The sequence below is a fragment of the Acomys russatus genome, chromosome 6 (assembly GCF_903995435.1).
Source record: "Acomys russatus chromosome 6, mAcoRus1.1, whole genome shotgun sequence".
Taxonomy (NCBI): domain Eukaryota; kingdom Metazoa; phylum Chordata; class Mammalia; order Rodentia; family Muridae; genus Acomys; species Acomys russatus.
This window is the reverse complement of record NC_067142.1, coordinates 52,575,451-52,590,476: the sequence shown is the minus strand read 5'-3', so window position 1 is coordinate 52,590,476 and position 15,026 is coordinate 52,575,451. Positions and strand designations below refer to the sequence as shown.

Genomic DNA, 15,026 nt, shown 5'->3' with positions numbered 1-15,026 from the left:
AAAAGAAAAGGCCACGACTTTCAGTGGGTTGGGTCACTGTGTGTCACCCAGTAAGACTGTCTCGTACATAAGCAGCCCTCAGTGGTATGTATGGAAACAGGGGAGGGTTCATTGATGTAAAGTCATCATATAAATTCTCTCCAGTATGAGAGCCACCCACCAGGTGCTTCAGGAACCCCCAGAAATATGGCCTATCACACATCTATGCAAAGTCAAATCCGTCTTTACCAGGGATGCTTAATTTTGTGGATGGAATTAAAAGTTGCAACTTGCTGACCTCTAGTGGTCAGTTAAAGTCCTAACTGTCAGCCTGTGACATGTTACAGGGAACCAATTACCCAACTTTTATTAAGTACATTAACCCCTGCTGGGTACCGTGGCGTGATGCATAGTGCAGGTATGGGAAGCAATATAAGACAGTCATTGGTTGCAAAGGATTTGCAACTTAGCAGAAGACTCAAGATATTTCTGCATCAAAAGAGAAATAGCTCAGCAATTTTGAGCGCTCGTGGTTTTTTTTTGCAGAGGACCCTGATTTAATTTCCCAGCATCCACATGGCACCTCACAGCCATCTGTAACTCCAAATCCAGCAGATCTAAAACCCTGTTCTGAAGCTGGGTGTGGTGGTGCATGCGTTTAATCCCACCAGAGGCAGAGGCAGGCAGATCTCTGTGAGTTCGAGGCCAACCTGGTCTACAAAGAGAGTCCAGGACAGCCAGGACTGCCAGAGAAACCCTGCCTCAAAATAAATAAAGAAAGAAATAAAGAATGAATGAATGAATGAATGAATGAAAGCTGGGTATGGTGGCCCACGCCTTTAATCCCAGCACTCAGGAGGCAGAGGCAGGCAGATCGCTGTGAGTTCGAGGCCAGCCTGGTCTGCAAAGTGAGTCCAGGACAGTCAAGGCTACCCAGAGAAATCTTGTCTCGAAAAACAAACAACAAACAAAAAAAGATTTGAATATGTGGAGAAAGATGATCCATACCTCCCAAAGCTCCTTGGGACTCCCCCCTCCCCAAAGGAGTTGAATCTTAGTTCCTCTGATGTCCTAACGCCTGTTTGCTTCATGCCTAGCCCTAGTATGCCCCAGCCTTCCCAGATCTCAGAGCCTTGTTCCACCCTGCCTCGCCCCCGTCCCCCTTTTGGTGGTCCATGACCATCTCTCTCCACGTATTCAAGCCGTCCTTGGCTGCCCGTTCCTGAGCCCTGGCCTCAATGCTGGGTCCTTCTGTGACCCTTCTCATATTCTACTCTTCAAGTCTTATTTTGGTGGAACAGAAGAGCGAAAAAGATCAAAAGATTCTCAGATCGTTCAGTCAGAGCAGCTGGGCGCATCCTATACCCTGATCAAACTAATGTGCAAATCAATCACCTGATACCTTTTTAAAATGCAAACTCCCACTCCTTAGGCCCATAGTGTGCAGCTGGTGCCTCACAGCTACCACACGCCCACACTGCAGGCCCGCAGACAGCCCAGCAAGGCTGCTCAGTACCTCTAAATGATGAAGTAGGATCAGGCTTTCTAGGAGCACCTGATGGGCAAGTGGTACCTCCGAGTGAAGGGCCAGGTATCCAATCCCTTCGTCCAGGTGACCACATAGGATTGCACGGCTTGGTAAGCAGGGCACAGCTGAGGCCCAGCTTCGGTGGAATCATGACAGACAGGGAGCCTCAGAGGTGGGCATCCATCTGGAGAGGAAAACAATGCCTTTATTCTGAGATAACAGCGGGACATCCCAGTGCAGTGAGAGTGGGCAGAGATTAATGAATACACTAACCCCGGAGGCCTTTTTCAGGAAGTAACATTCTTTTCCCAATTTCTCTTTCCCCTTTCTTGTCTTACAGATCTCGTTCCCTTCACTGAATGTAAGTCCTTAAAATCCTCCCTCCATCCTCAGGCTATGGAGCCTTCACTGTCCTGTGGGAGGGGGTAAGGGGGAGCATAGTCCTGGAAGACTCAGAAACCACTTCCCACGGGCCTGCCAAAGGCCTGCGTGGCCTCACCCAGAACTTGCCTCTGTCCTGTTCATTTAGCTCCAAGGACCAAGACCAGTTTTTCTAGCCTGATTATGGCCTTCCAGAAGCCAGGATGCTGCCTGCCAACTCACTCTGGGCTTATGTCCTCAATGTCAGAAGACATTGATATTTGTGCCCAAGAGAGAAGGCTTTTAGGGGGAGCCAGGGTAGGTGGAATTCCAGGCAAATACATCAAGGCCTCCGAGCAGTGCCTCTTGTGTAGAACATGGATAGTGAACAGGTATCTCAAAAGGTTAATGTGAGCATCCCTGAGCTGCTGTGGGGCCAGGGGGGTGATACTTAGCATAATGTATCACAGACAAAGCCCTCTAGCATTCCCTCATGGAGCAATAGGAGCAAGAAGTCACGAAGGAGGGGCAAAGACAGCAGCAGGAGTGATAGCTCCGTGTAGGACTTGTCTTGCAAGCATGAGGACCTAACCTCAGTCTCCAAAGAGGACTTGAGTTTGAGTCCTAGAGCCCACTGTTTTAAAAAGGCAGGTATGGTGGTGGGCATCTGTAATCCTAGTGTCAGAGGGCCAGAAACAGGCAAATTCCTGGGGCTCCCTGGTCATCTAAACTAGTCCACTTGGCAAGTTCTGGGCAGTGAGAGATTCTGTCTGGGAATTAAAGAAAAAAAAAAGTCTGGACGGTGGTGGTACAAGCCTTTAATCTCAGCATTTGGGAGGCAGAGGCAGGTGAATCTTTGTGAGTTTGAGGATGCCAGCCTGGCATACAGAGCAAGTTCCAGGACAGTCAAGGCTACACAGAGAAATCCTGTTTCTAAGCAAAACAACAACAACAATAATGATAATGATGATGACGACGACGATGATTGATGGCATCTGAGGAACAACACTCAAGGTTGTCCTCTGGCCTCTACAGGCACCCATACCTACATAGACCCACATACACACAGACATGCGCATATACATAAAATGATAATGAAATAGAAAGATGAAGGAAAGAAATAAAGACCAAACGACCAAAGGAGAAATGGAGCAGTCAGCGCTCGGCCTGTCTTTTCCCTCCAGCAGGCGCGGCCCCCACCCCACCCTGGCTTAAGCATAGCGAGGCCTGTGCCTTCAGGAAGCTCACGCAGGCCTGGGTGCACTCAGCTCCTGTCCTCACACCTACTGCTGTGCAGAGAATGTGGATCGACTATTCCTCATTTCCCGGCGTGCATCTTTGCAGAGTTTGATGGGGCGCCGGGCGGATGACAGCGGGAACGGTTGTGATCACTGGCGGAATCCTAGCTACTGTGATCCTCCTCTGTATCATTGCTGTCCTATGCTACTGTAGGCTCCAGGTCAGTACCATGGGCCTATAGCCAGAGGCTAGGAGGCCCCCGGCACACCAGTTCTCCATGATGGGGGTAGAAACGAAAGGGCCAACAAGGCCCAAAGCCATACAATACGAATGACAAGTGAAGGAGGCTGAAAATTGAGCATTTTCAGAAGGGAGCTGTGCGGGGGTGGGGGGGGGGGAGGGTATTCCCACACCCTACAGAGGTACCAGAGTGTTCCAGGAAGATGTAAGGGTCTCTCTCACCTTCTTCCCTGAGATATTGGCCTTGGTAGGAAAGCCAGCCCCAGAGAGACTGAAGGCTGCTGCAGTGGCCTCCAACCCTGTCCTTGCATTGACGCATGTGCCTCCCTCTCCGCTTCCCTGTCCACCAGTACACACTGAGAGAAAGGGAGAAGTATTGGCTTGGTAAAATTGGGGCGTGGTGGTGCACGCCTATAATCCCAGCACTCAGGAGGCAGAGGCAGGTGGATTGCTGTGAGTTCGAGGCCAGCCTGGTCTACAAAGTGGGTCCAGGACAGCCAAGACTACACAGAGAAACCCTGTCTCGGAAAAAAAAAAAAAAAAAAAAAAAAATTGGGAGTAGGTGCTTGTGGCATGTGGGCCTGTCGTACGGGAGTATATTTCCCTTCCCCAGCAATGTGGATGGCATGAGGTACCCACTGAAAGATGGAGGAAGGTTGTTCCTTATACACATGGGAGGGGGGGGTACTAGACTGTCTCTCAAGCATCCTTTTTCCTCCCCTCCACCCCCCAGTATTACTGCTGCAAGAAGAGCACAGATGATGAGGATGCTGAGGAGGAGGAGGAAGAGGAAGAACATGACCTTTCCATCCATCCCCGGGCCCCCACCTGCAATGCCTGCAGCTCCCAAGTCCTGGACGGCAGAGGCAGTCTGGCACCTCTTACCAGCGAGTCTTGCAGCCAGCCGTGTGGAGTGGCCAGCCACTGTACCACTTGCTCCCCATACCGCACCCCCTTTTACATACGGACAGCTGACATGGTGCCCAATGGGGGTGGAGGCGAGAGGCTCTCCTTTGTCCCTACACACTACAAAGAGGGGGGAACCCCATCCCTCAAATCGGCAGCCCCCCAGAGTTACCCGGTGACCTGGCCAAGTTCTGGGCATGAGGCCTTCACTAATCCAAGGGCTATTAGTACAGATGTATAATCCTTTCACCCTGATCTGCACACACCCAACACTACTGTCCCAGCAGGAGCAATGGAGTGGTGGAGGGGACCCTCCAAGGGCCCCCCTTGGAGGCATCTCAGTTTCTCTGGCTTCCATAGTAGAGGGCTCACTAGGATGTGAACTAGTAAATGCATTTCTCCAGCCCTTGGCACAGAGGTGGGGACCTGATAAGTCTGCAATGTCACCAGTGTCTCTCTACCACAACCCCTTCCAGTACGCCCAAACCCTTTCCTTGGCTGGGCTGTGTAAAGGAGCACCAGGGAATGCTAAGTAAAGGCTTGGGAAGCTTCCAGAGGCCTTGGGAAATGAAGTGGGCATGCCTAGGAGAAATGAACAGAAAGGAAACGGTGAGACCTTCCAGAATTTGAGAGGAGAGAGGAAAAGGCGTTAAAGGAGCCCGTTGGGAATTGCTTGCTGGAATACACCCATGAGCTAATTCACACTCTGTTTTTTTTTTTTTTTTTTTTAAACTCGGGTTGCCTACTCCAATAGGCATATTGACTCCTGGGAAACATCACATCTGCTATCTATCTCCTCCTCGTGAAACACATCAAATTGATACTAAGTGCCACGGCATACAGCTGTTTATGGGGACTTCAGCAAGAAGAGTCTATAGAATCTTCTCTCCCCTTCAAGTTCTTTCTTATGTCCCCTGCTAGAAAACCTTTTCAGATTTTAATCACTAGAGTTCTAGAAGTCTAGTACTGATCGATTACTCCTGTTCTTCCATGCTTAGCCACAGATGTAGACTCGACCCTATGAGGTCACGTGGATGCCCATTTCTGGGGGCTGGGAGGGGGTACCCTCTCATGTACTCATCACCACCAGCAGCCATGTGGCTTTGCCTCCTCCAGGAGCTGCAGAGCAGAAAGGTCCAGCATACCAACAGGAAAGAAATATCTGACCCGGTGTGGTGGCGCACGCCTTTAATCCCAGCACTCGGGAGGCAGAGGCAGGCGGATCTCTGCGAGTTTGAGGCCAGCCTGGTCTACAAAAGCAAGTCCAGGACAGCCAAGGCTACACAGAGAAACCCTGTCTCAAAAAAACAAAAACAAAACCAAAACAAAACTCTGGCACTCTAGCCCCTGGACCAACAGGTAATTAAAGTGGCCAGTCTCCATGTCAACCAGAAGAAGGGACCTGAGGCAATGCTGAAGCACTTCAATTCCCACACGCCTGCACCTCTAGGGGCTGGTGCGCCCCCTGAGCATCCATCTGTGATGAGACATTATGAATAGGACCATTTTATTCCATCAGGGGACATGGCTCTCTCTCCTGAGTTCTGGCGGGGGGGGGGGGTCTCCCGAAATTAGACTTTATGCTGGCTTGCCCTCTTTCGGCCCCCTAACTCTCCAGCTATTTTGCTGTCTTACTGTAGTCTCAAGGCCCCACACCTCCCACTTACCACCTAGCAGTGGCCTTATGGGTTTCTGTTTTTGTTGGTTTATTTGTTTTGTTTGGCTTAGTTCTTTTTTAGAAAGTATGTCTGGTAAGTTCTCCAGTTACCACTGTGGTCAAGAGTCACTGTCCCCACTTCTAAGGGTGTAGTTAATGCCTTCAAATTCTGGAGGCACAGGATGCTGTGGAGGGTGAGCCAGAAAAAAGGGCTGGTCTTTCTCCTGAAATCTTGGTTGGTTGGCGGCTTTGACGAAGAACAGGGCGCACCTCACATCTCCAGCCATAGATAAAGAGCACTGGGTTATGAAGCAGAAGCCATGCTCTGCCTACTTTCTGTTCACTCCTTAGCCCTGAGACCAGTCAGGTATCTTCACTGAGAACTTCCATTTTTCTCCAGGGAAGCAAAGCTTGCCTAGATGGCCTCTAAATGTCCCTTAATGTTCCACAAGCCCTAGACTTCTTAGAAAGACCAGCTAGTCCGCCCTTCCTCTTACCCTCATCCCGGCCTGGGCTGGGTGAACCCTCCAAGGTGTCTGACCCTGGCTGGGGGCAGGACATTTGTTGTGGGCTGCAAACCACAAAAAGGGATGGGAGAAAATTAGAAGACAAAATTATTTCAATTGCTGCTGAAAGGCAAACAAGTCAGGCCTAGGGCTGTAGCTCAGTTGATAGAGTTCTTGCCAGGTCTGCACAAAGCCCAGGGTTCAAACTCCAGCATGGTGGGCCCACCTCTAACTCCATCACTCTGGACACAGAGGAAGGAAGGTAGGCGTTGTTAAAAGTCAACCTTGGCTATATAGGAAGTTCAAGGTCAACCTGGGCTACCCTTGACACACACCCCCTGGCCCTCTCCTTCTCCCTTCCATCCCCACTCCCCTCCCCATCCACATCCCCACTCCCCCTGTCTCAAGAACAACAAAACGTTTGCTCAGCCCCCAAATGAGCAAGCACTGCCACAAAAAGGCACAGCAGGAGGACCAACGAGACAGCTTCCTCTGCTCTCTGTGCAGACTGATGGTTCTGCAGCTCCAGGGCACCCAGGCCCACCATCTGCCCATCCTGGGCCTCCACGCCACCCTTGACTTGCTGCTGGGCCCAGCAGCTCTCCCCACTTCCTCACCACCAGCCCAGTGCCTTGCTATCCTCTGGGTCCAACAGCTATCATTTCCTTCACCCCAAATAATGACATCATCGTCCGTCAAATGCCTTTTGGTAAACCAAGACAACCCAACCAGCCAACTGTAACCCACTTTTGTACTTGGGGATGTGGGGAGCTCTGGGTACAAAGCACCCTTTGCCTTGGTGTCTCCTGTAGCTTTCTCGGCTTTAACCACAAGTCAAAATCTGGATCCCAGGCATGAGGAGCAGGAGCAGGGTGGAACACACCTTCCCCTTCAGCCCACAGCATTTGAGGCACAGGCTCCGCCCTAGGCTGCAGGTCACCTGACCCTCACTCTTCACTGCAGCATTGTGACCCCATCTTCTGGGGAAGAGAAATCTCACCCGCCTATTCTGTCCCTTTAGCTGTGGAGTCTGTCCCTGAGACACAATTTGTACACTCTTCAAACTGAACCCTAAAAGGGAAGAGGAGGAGGAGGAGGAGGAGGAGGAGGGGCCAAGGACTAGCTTCTCCTCCCCACCGTCCTTTTCTGCGTCACTCCACTCCTCCTGCTGAAGATTTCTTGTCTCGCATCTTTGATATCTTGGAACACAGCCAAGTGAATGTCGAAATAAAGGAGAAATTTTAAATAGAAACCCCAGAGGGTCTTCCATTCTTTACCTGGGGAGGGGAAGCTGTGCGTGGTTTTAAAATGAATACTCGCCTTTAATCCCAGCACTTGGGAGGCAGAGGCAGGCGGATCGCTGTGAGTTCAAGGCCAGCCTGGTCTACAAAAGCAAGTCCAGGACAGCCAGGACTGTTACACAGAGAAACCCTGTCTCGAAAAACCTTAAAAAAGAAAATTACTCGTTTGAACCCCCAAAGCATCCAAAATCTACTCACTTCCTCTCCTCTTCTGCCCCTCAGGTTAACTAAGCTCTCACTTTATTGCAAGGGAACTCTCTTTGCTGAGTCAGCATTTGCAACCAGGGAGGATTTCCTGTTTCATGGAAAAGGAGTTTTAGGTGTATTAGAGACAAGTTCCGGGTTGCAAAGAAAAAGGCCACAGTTCCAACGGAAGGCAAACTTGACTATTCTGAAGAGTGAACAGACCCAGACAGGAAGCGCCTTTGGGTTTTATTCTCACTCAAGGGGTGACTGTCTTTTCCCCGTTGCCCGGGGTCCTCACAGTCATATTCAGTTGTCTAGTCTGAAAAGACCTAGTTAGTACCCAGGAACTGAAGGAAGAAAAGGATAAAGTTCACTGCTCCAGACATTGTGTTCCCAGAAAACAGCACGGCCTTTGTGTAAACAAATGCTTACTGGGTGGAAAGGGTTGTTGTTGTTGTTTGTTTGTTTGTTTGTTTTGCATAAAAGTCTTACTTGGTGGGAGAAAACAAATTTTTTTAAATGTGAATTTCTTGTCCTAAACACAAGTTTTACAGTGTTTGGTTTTTATTTTTGTAGGTTTTTTTGTTTGGTTTGGTTTGGTTTTTTGAGACAGGGTTTCCCTGTGTAGCCTTGGCTGTCCTAGACTCACTCCATTTGTAGACCAGGCTGGCCTAGGAACTCAGTGATCCAGCTGCCTCTGCCTCCCGAGTGCTGCCATTAAAGGCATGCGCCACCACGCCCTGCTAATTTTGCAGTGCATATAGGTGTCCTGCAGATGGTTAATTCACTGGGGAGCAGGCAGTACAGACTTCTGCCCCCATGCCCCTCACCTCTCTACTTTTGGGTCAGATTATTGTTTCTCAGAAGACTTATCAGAGTTACACAATCAGTCTTGTGTTTGTGTGGGAGGGAGAGAAGGGAGGCAGTTTCACAGAGACTACAAAAACAAGAGAGATGGAGTGGAGGCTGGACAGCAGGGAACTAGCTTTGTACGTGAAAGAGAAGGCCAGGAGTAAAGCTGGGAGTGGTGGTACGTGCCTTTAGTCCCAGCACTCCGGAGACAGAGGCCGGCAGACCTCCGAGCTCAAAGGTAGCCTGGTCTACAGAGTGAGTTCCAGGACAGCCAGAGCTACACAGAGAAACCCCCGTCTCTAGAAACCAGAAGAATAACAACCAAAGGTCAGGGATGAAGTCATTGTGTCTGTGTGTGTGTTACACAAGGCTCTCCCTACCTCAGAGCTGTGACTGTCGCTGGGTGGGCTGCAGCTGGCTGGCCAGGACAAGGCTGTGTTAAGCCCTACCACAGCCCTTCTCCGCTATCTACCGGAGTGCAGCTTTGCCTCAGGGAGCGGCTGGCCTCTGTTCTGCTAGCATGGTTCACTTCTGAGAACCAAGGAGCCTGAAGCACATTTTTATGACGCCAAATCCCCATCACCTGGCACTCAGCAGTTTGGCCTCAGGCTTGTAATGGGACAGTCATACACCTCTTCAGCCCCTTTTCAGCCTCAGGCCACTGCTCTGTTGGTACCTAGGTAGGAAGAAGAAAGGGGAAGAAAGTCTGGGTGTGGTGGCGCCCCCTTAATCCCAGCACTCGGGAGGGATGGGATCTCTGTGAGTTCAAGGCCAGCCTGGTCTACAAAGCGAGTCCAGGACAGCCAGGGCTACACAGAGAAACCCTATCTCAATAATAATAATAATAATAATAATAATAATAATAATAATAATAATAATAATAATAATAATAATAATAATATAATGCCAGGCGTGGTGGCGCACACCTTTGATCCCAGCACTCGGGAGGCAGAGGTGGGTGGATCGCTGTAAATTCGAGGCCAGCCTGGTCTACAAAGTGAGTCTAGGACAGCCAAGCCTACACAGAGAAACCCTGTCTTGAAAAACTAAACCAAAAAAATAATAAAATTTAAAAAAATAATAATAAGGGTGGGGAAGAAAGAAGCAGCTGCCCTAACCTGCAGGTGGGAGGACTGGGTGAGAAGGCAGGAAGCCAGAGGCTGTGTGCTCGCTCCATTTCTAGGCACCTTAGAGACAGGAGGCAGTGTGACCTCAGCAGCAAGGACTGTTTCAAACAGTGGGAGTGGGGGTCAAACACAGCAGGAAAGGGGTGTCTGCCAAAGGGAAAGGGGATTCTAGGGGCTTCTTACAGGAGCTTTGGGAAATGAGTTAAATGAAACTTCCAGGGCTACGTGCAGGCCTGCAGTGTCTCCCTCCTGGAGTTGTTTGTCCAGACAAGGCTCTTTTGTCTTTGGAGACTGACTTGCCTGGGTTATCAGGATGCTGCTGGTGATAGCCAGAGACTGAGTTTCCAAAGGTTTCCGAAGGCAGTGAGGGGGAGAGGGCTGGCGTGTCCACACAGGGGTAGGGGGTTTCAGCAAGCCTTAGGTCCTAAGGGGACGGAGAGTTCAGTCAGGGTCTGGCAGAGTTTGTTCAGGGCTTATTCCAGTGTTATGGAGTTCTTATACTCTGCAGGTCTGTGAGCTTATTATTCAGGAAGCATTTGATACAATATTTAGGACAAAAACATTTCTGATGATTAAGGAGGATAGTTTCTTAGCAACTCTTCTTTTGTGTAGCCCTGACCTCTTCCTGAAATCTAAACAATGGACATCCTGACAAAACCTTTGCACCAACCAAAGAAGACACACCTTTCCATAAAACTCACCCTCACAATCCTGCGTGTACCAGCTCCCATAGAGGTCCTTTACCAAAGATGAGCATCTCCCAGGGAGACTTGGTCCAGGCCTCAGGGAAACATTTGAGCACAACACTTCCTAACCTCATCGAGGTGGGAGATGAAGAACTCCATCTCTCAGAGTTCAAGTAGGTGGGACAGTTGTCACCTCTGTAGGGATGGGCACCAGATGCCTGGTGGCTGGGTCACCTTGAGTACCTGAGATCACCTTCCCTTTGGGGTCTGAACACCTGTCAGGTGGATCTCAGGCTCTAGCTCAGGCCCCTTGGCACAAACCAAGCCTGTATCCATTCCTGTCCATCACATAGGGTAGTCCAGGGCTTTTGCCTTGACCCAGGTTCCTCAGCCTATTGGGAATTCTTACTTCTAAAACTAACAAAAGAGCATGCTCCTTGGGAGGGTTATATTCTGAGTCAAATAAACTTTTTGTTTTTGTTTTTTGAGACAGGAGTTCTCTGTGTCGCCCTGACTGTCCTGGACTCACTTTGTAGCCCAGGCTGGCCTCAAACTTACAGAGATCCACCTGCCTCTGCCTCCTGAGTGCTGGGACTAAAGGCATATGCCACCACACCCGGCCCTTGGATCTACTTTTGTATTAAAAAAAAAAAAAAAAAAAAAAAGTTCTCTGTGCCCTGGCAGAATGGGGCTCTGTAAACTCAAAGGCAGGCAGGATAAGAAGAATCCTTATCTCTACTCCTCACGAGAAATCTAAGATAAACCTGCCTTTAAGTACATTCCAAAAGAAAATCAAAGGGGAGGTGGGGTGAGAGATTGCTTTGCAGTCAACTCTGAGGGACAGAATGGAGAAAACAGGCAGCATACTGAAGATAAAGAGAGTTCACAATGGAGACTCAGCCATGGACATAGGGGGCACAGAAGATAAGCAGCCTTCTGGGAGCGCCAGGCTGTTTGCCAGGCAGTGGTGGGATGTGATCACTTTCCTCCTAGCCTGTGTGCACACTGAGATCCTGGACTGTGGAATGGAAGACAGGACTCAGGCAGGCTTAAGGGTCCCCAGGCAAAAGCTACCCACTAGTATCCAAGTACCACCACTTTTCTTCGCACTGCCCCCACAGCCTTCTGTCTAGAAATATCTGCCTCAGACCCTCTCCTTAGAGTTACTTCCTAGCCTGACAGAGTGGAAGGCTAACCATGGGGTGCTGGGAACCAAACCTAGGTCCTCTGCAAGAGCAGCAAACGCTCCTAAGCTCTGAGCCATCTCTCCAGCCCCTCACTGACCTCTGCTGTTTACAAATTTAGTGACAACTCAAATGAGAATTTGAATGACGTCTCAGGAAATAACCTCGTGGCATTATTATGTTGACAATTCATCTATTTTTAAAAACTATTTTACTGCCAGGTGTGGTGGTGCTTGCCTTTAATCCAAGCACTTAGGAGGCAGAGGTAGGTGGATTGCTGTGAGTTCAAGGCCAGCCTGGTCTACAAAGCGAGTCCAGGAGAGCCAAGGCTACACAGAGAAACCTTGTCTCAAAAAGCCAAAACAACAACCAAAAAAATTTACTTTTATTTATGTGTATATATGTGTATGTTTGTACACAAGGGTGTCAGGTCCCCTGGCTATAGTGGAGAGTTGTGAGGCACCAAATGTAGTTGCTAGGAATTGAACTCTCATCCTGTATAAGAGCAGAAAGCAGTCTTAACCACACACCACTGCAGCTATCTGGTCTGTTTGTAAGCAAGGCTATCTGAATAGGAGGACTAAGTTCTGTTTTGTTTTTTGTATAGTTTTGTTTTGTTTTCTTTTTGGTTTTTTGGTTTTTTTTTTTTTTTCTTTTTTTTTTTTTTTTCTTTTTGTTTTTTGTTTTGGTCATTTGAGACAGAGTTTCTCTGATAGCCTTGGTTGTCCTGGACTTGCTTTCTAGACCAGGCTGGCCTCAGACTCAGAGATCTGCCTGCCTCTGCCTCCTGAGTGCTGGGATTAAAGGCGCGGGCCACCATGCCTTTTGTAAAGTTTTTAGTCTTCTCAACTTTGAATATATTACCTAGGAACTCAACTACTACCCAGTTTGTGTTTAGGGGTAGATATGTGATTTTCTACTCTTTTGTTTTTTGTTTTTTCTAGACAGGGTCTCTCTGTGTAGCCTTGGCTGTCCTGGACTCACTTTGTAGACTAGGCTAGCCTCAAACTCACATCGATCCACCTGCTTCTGCCTCCCCGGGTGCTGGGATTAAAGGTGTGTGCCACCGCGCCCAGCTTGATTTTCTACCTTTATAACCTAAACACTTAAAAATAAAACATGCTGCTCATCTACTATAGCTATATGTGTTTAAGATGCCCCATTCTTAGCAGGATGTGGTGGTGCACACCTGTAATCCCAGCACTTGGGGAGGCAGAGGCAGGCAGATCTCTGTGAGGCCAGCCTGGTCTACAAAGTGAGTCCAGGACAGTCAATAAACAGAGAAACCCCGTCTCAAAAAAACAAAAAACAAACAAACAGCCAAGGCTACACAGTGAAAATTTGTCTCGAAAAACAAAAAATCAAAACAAAGAAAATGTTTTTCTAAATCACCAGAATCAAATCGGAAATTAGTCAAGGAACATTTTGGTCTGAGCTGAAGGCAGAAAGCAGAGCCCAACACCAGAGGAGAGCAGCGAGGGGCCGGAGCATGCATCCTGGAATTCTGCTTACTAATTCAGGCTTGGCAACATTCTCAGAGCAAATTTTTCTTTTGTTCTGGTGTGTGTCCTTGTCCTTCCTCAGGCACAGTCCCTCTTGTTATCTGAGATGTCAGCTGGCTGGCCACGAAGGGGGTCGGGGTGGAGGGGTGGGAGTGGAGGGGCATATCTCTGTGTGTCTCTTACTTCCCCAGTCCTGAGCTAACAAGCCTGTGCCACCACATGCAGCTTTTTCAAAATCAGGTCTTTATAGAGATTGAACTCAGGTCCTTGTGCTGAAAAAAAGGCAAGCATTTTACCAGCTGAGCTATCACACCAGCCCTGAGACTGATTATTGTGTGTATGTGTGTGTTCATTTTGGAGATTGACGTTGAATGTCTTTTTTTTGGGGGGGGGGGGTTTGAGACAGGTTTTCTCTCATAGTCCTGGCTGTCCTTGTACTCACTTGTCTCTGCCTGAGATTAAAGGCGAGTGCCACTGTGCCAAGCACTGAATATCTTCCTCAATTGCACTCCACCCTTTCTTAGAGAGAACCTCTCATTCAACCCAGAACTTGCAGATTCAGCTGGGCTGCTCAGTCAGTGAGCCCCAGAAGTCTCTCCCTTCCCAAGAGCTGGATCTACACATATGTGTTTCCATGCAGTTTTTGGCTTTAGATTCATTTGCATGTGTGTGTAAGTTGGTGTAGGTCTGTGTCTAAGCAGACTGCAGATTCCTGGGTATAAGGAATCAGTCATTTGCAGGAAGCCCAACTTGCCATGTATATGCTGGGATCCAAACTCTGGTCCTCATGTTTGCACAGCAAGCACTTTGTCGAACCATCACCCTAGCCTGTTAATTTGAATCTTGAACACAAACCACCTCCTTACTTCTGACATCCAAGATGTCAGACACCTCGCCAGTTGGCATGCCCACGTTCAGACCAGCTCCCAAGCCTGTGTCTACTCTTCCACTCTTCCCAAGTCGGAGAGAGCTGGGTGCAGAGGGAGCAAAGGGCTACATAAACCCTGGCAAGGGTTCCAGGCACACCACCTACTCTGTACCTCTTCCTGACAGCCGCCAACACTTGACGCTTCCAGAATCCTTTCCACTCTTCCCACCATTAATGACCACATGCCCATTTCTGAAAACCCTTTATTTTGGAAGTTTTAGTCAAAACTAAGTCAACTAGGAAAAATTAAGGAGATTTATTTGTGTATTAACGGGACAATTAATTTGGATAAGGCACGTTTAACATCAATATGAAACAAATGCAAAGAGCAATCATGGCGACAATACTGTCAAAGGCATTAGATCTGTAAATACAGAAAGGCAAAATTCCAGGGGGCTAAGAAATCTTGGTTGGAGAAAGTAAGAGTGGTGGTGAAAATCATTTCACAGGCCACTCAGGTATGATGCTTCCTGTCTTTAAAGAGCAGAGCATGAACCCAAGGCTGTGAGGCAGCTGGACCGTCAGCCAGCGCTGTCATGGTGGGAAGCGCACGGAGCCTCACTACCCCAAGCCTGAGGGCTTCTGGGTGAGATTTATTAAAATTAGTTCAATGATAAGAACTCTCTAGAACTTCTCTGATAATCTGAGAGCTAATCTTAAAAAACCTAAGTTTTACCTGAAAGGGAAAGAAAAACTGATGTCCAAAGACAGTCTCTATTTCCCCTGCTTGCTTCTGGGACTTGGTATTATGCAAAGAAGGGATTTCCATTAAAAAAAACAAAAACAACCCTCAAAAAATCCAACAACAAAATAAGCAAACTATCCAAACTATCACAAAAATGACT

The 15,026-nt window shown here is 48.6% G+C and overlaps 1 protein-coding gene across 1 annotated transcript; it reads left to right on the top strand.

Annotated features, from left to right (window-relative positions):
• Positions 1-3,051: 3,051 nt before the first annotated feature.
• On the top strand, positions 3,052-4,642 carry Fam163a (family with sequence similarity 163 member A). The gene is made up of 2 exons (XM_051147617.1): positions 3,052-3,326; positions 4,080-4,642. The coding sequence occupies exons 1-2, from the start codon at positions 3,234-3,236 to the stop codon at positions 4,491-4,493; spliced, it is 507 nt and encodes a 168-aa protein (XP_051003574.1). The 5' UTR covers positions 3,052-3,233; the 3' UTR covers positions 4,494-4,642.
• Positions 4,643-15,026: the final 10,384 nt, after the last annotated feature.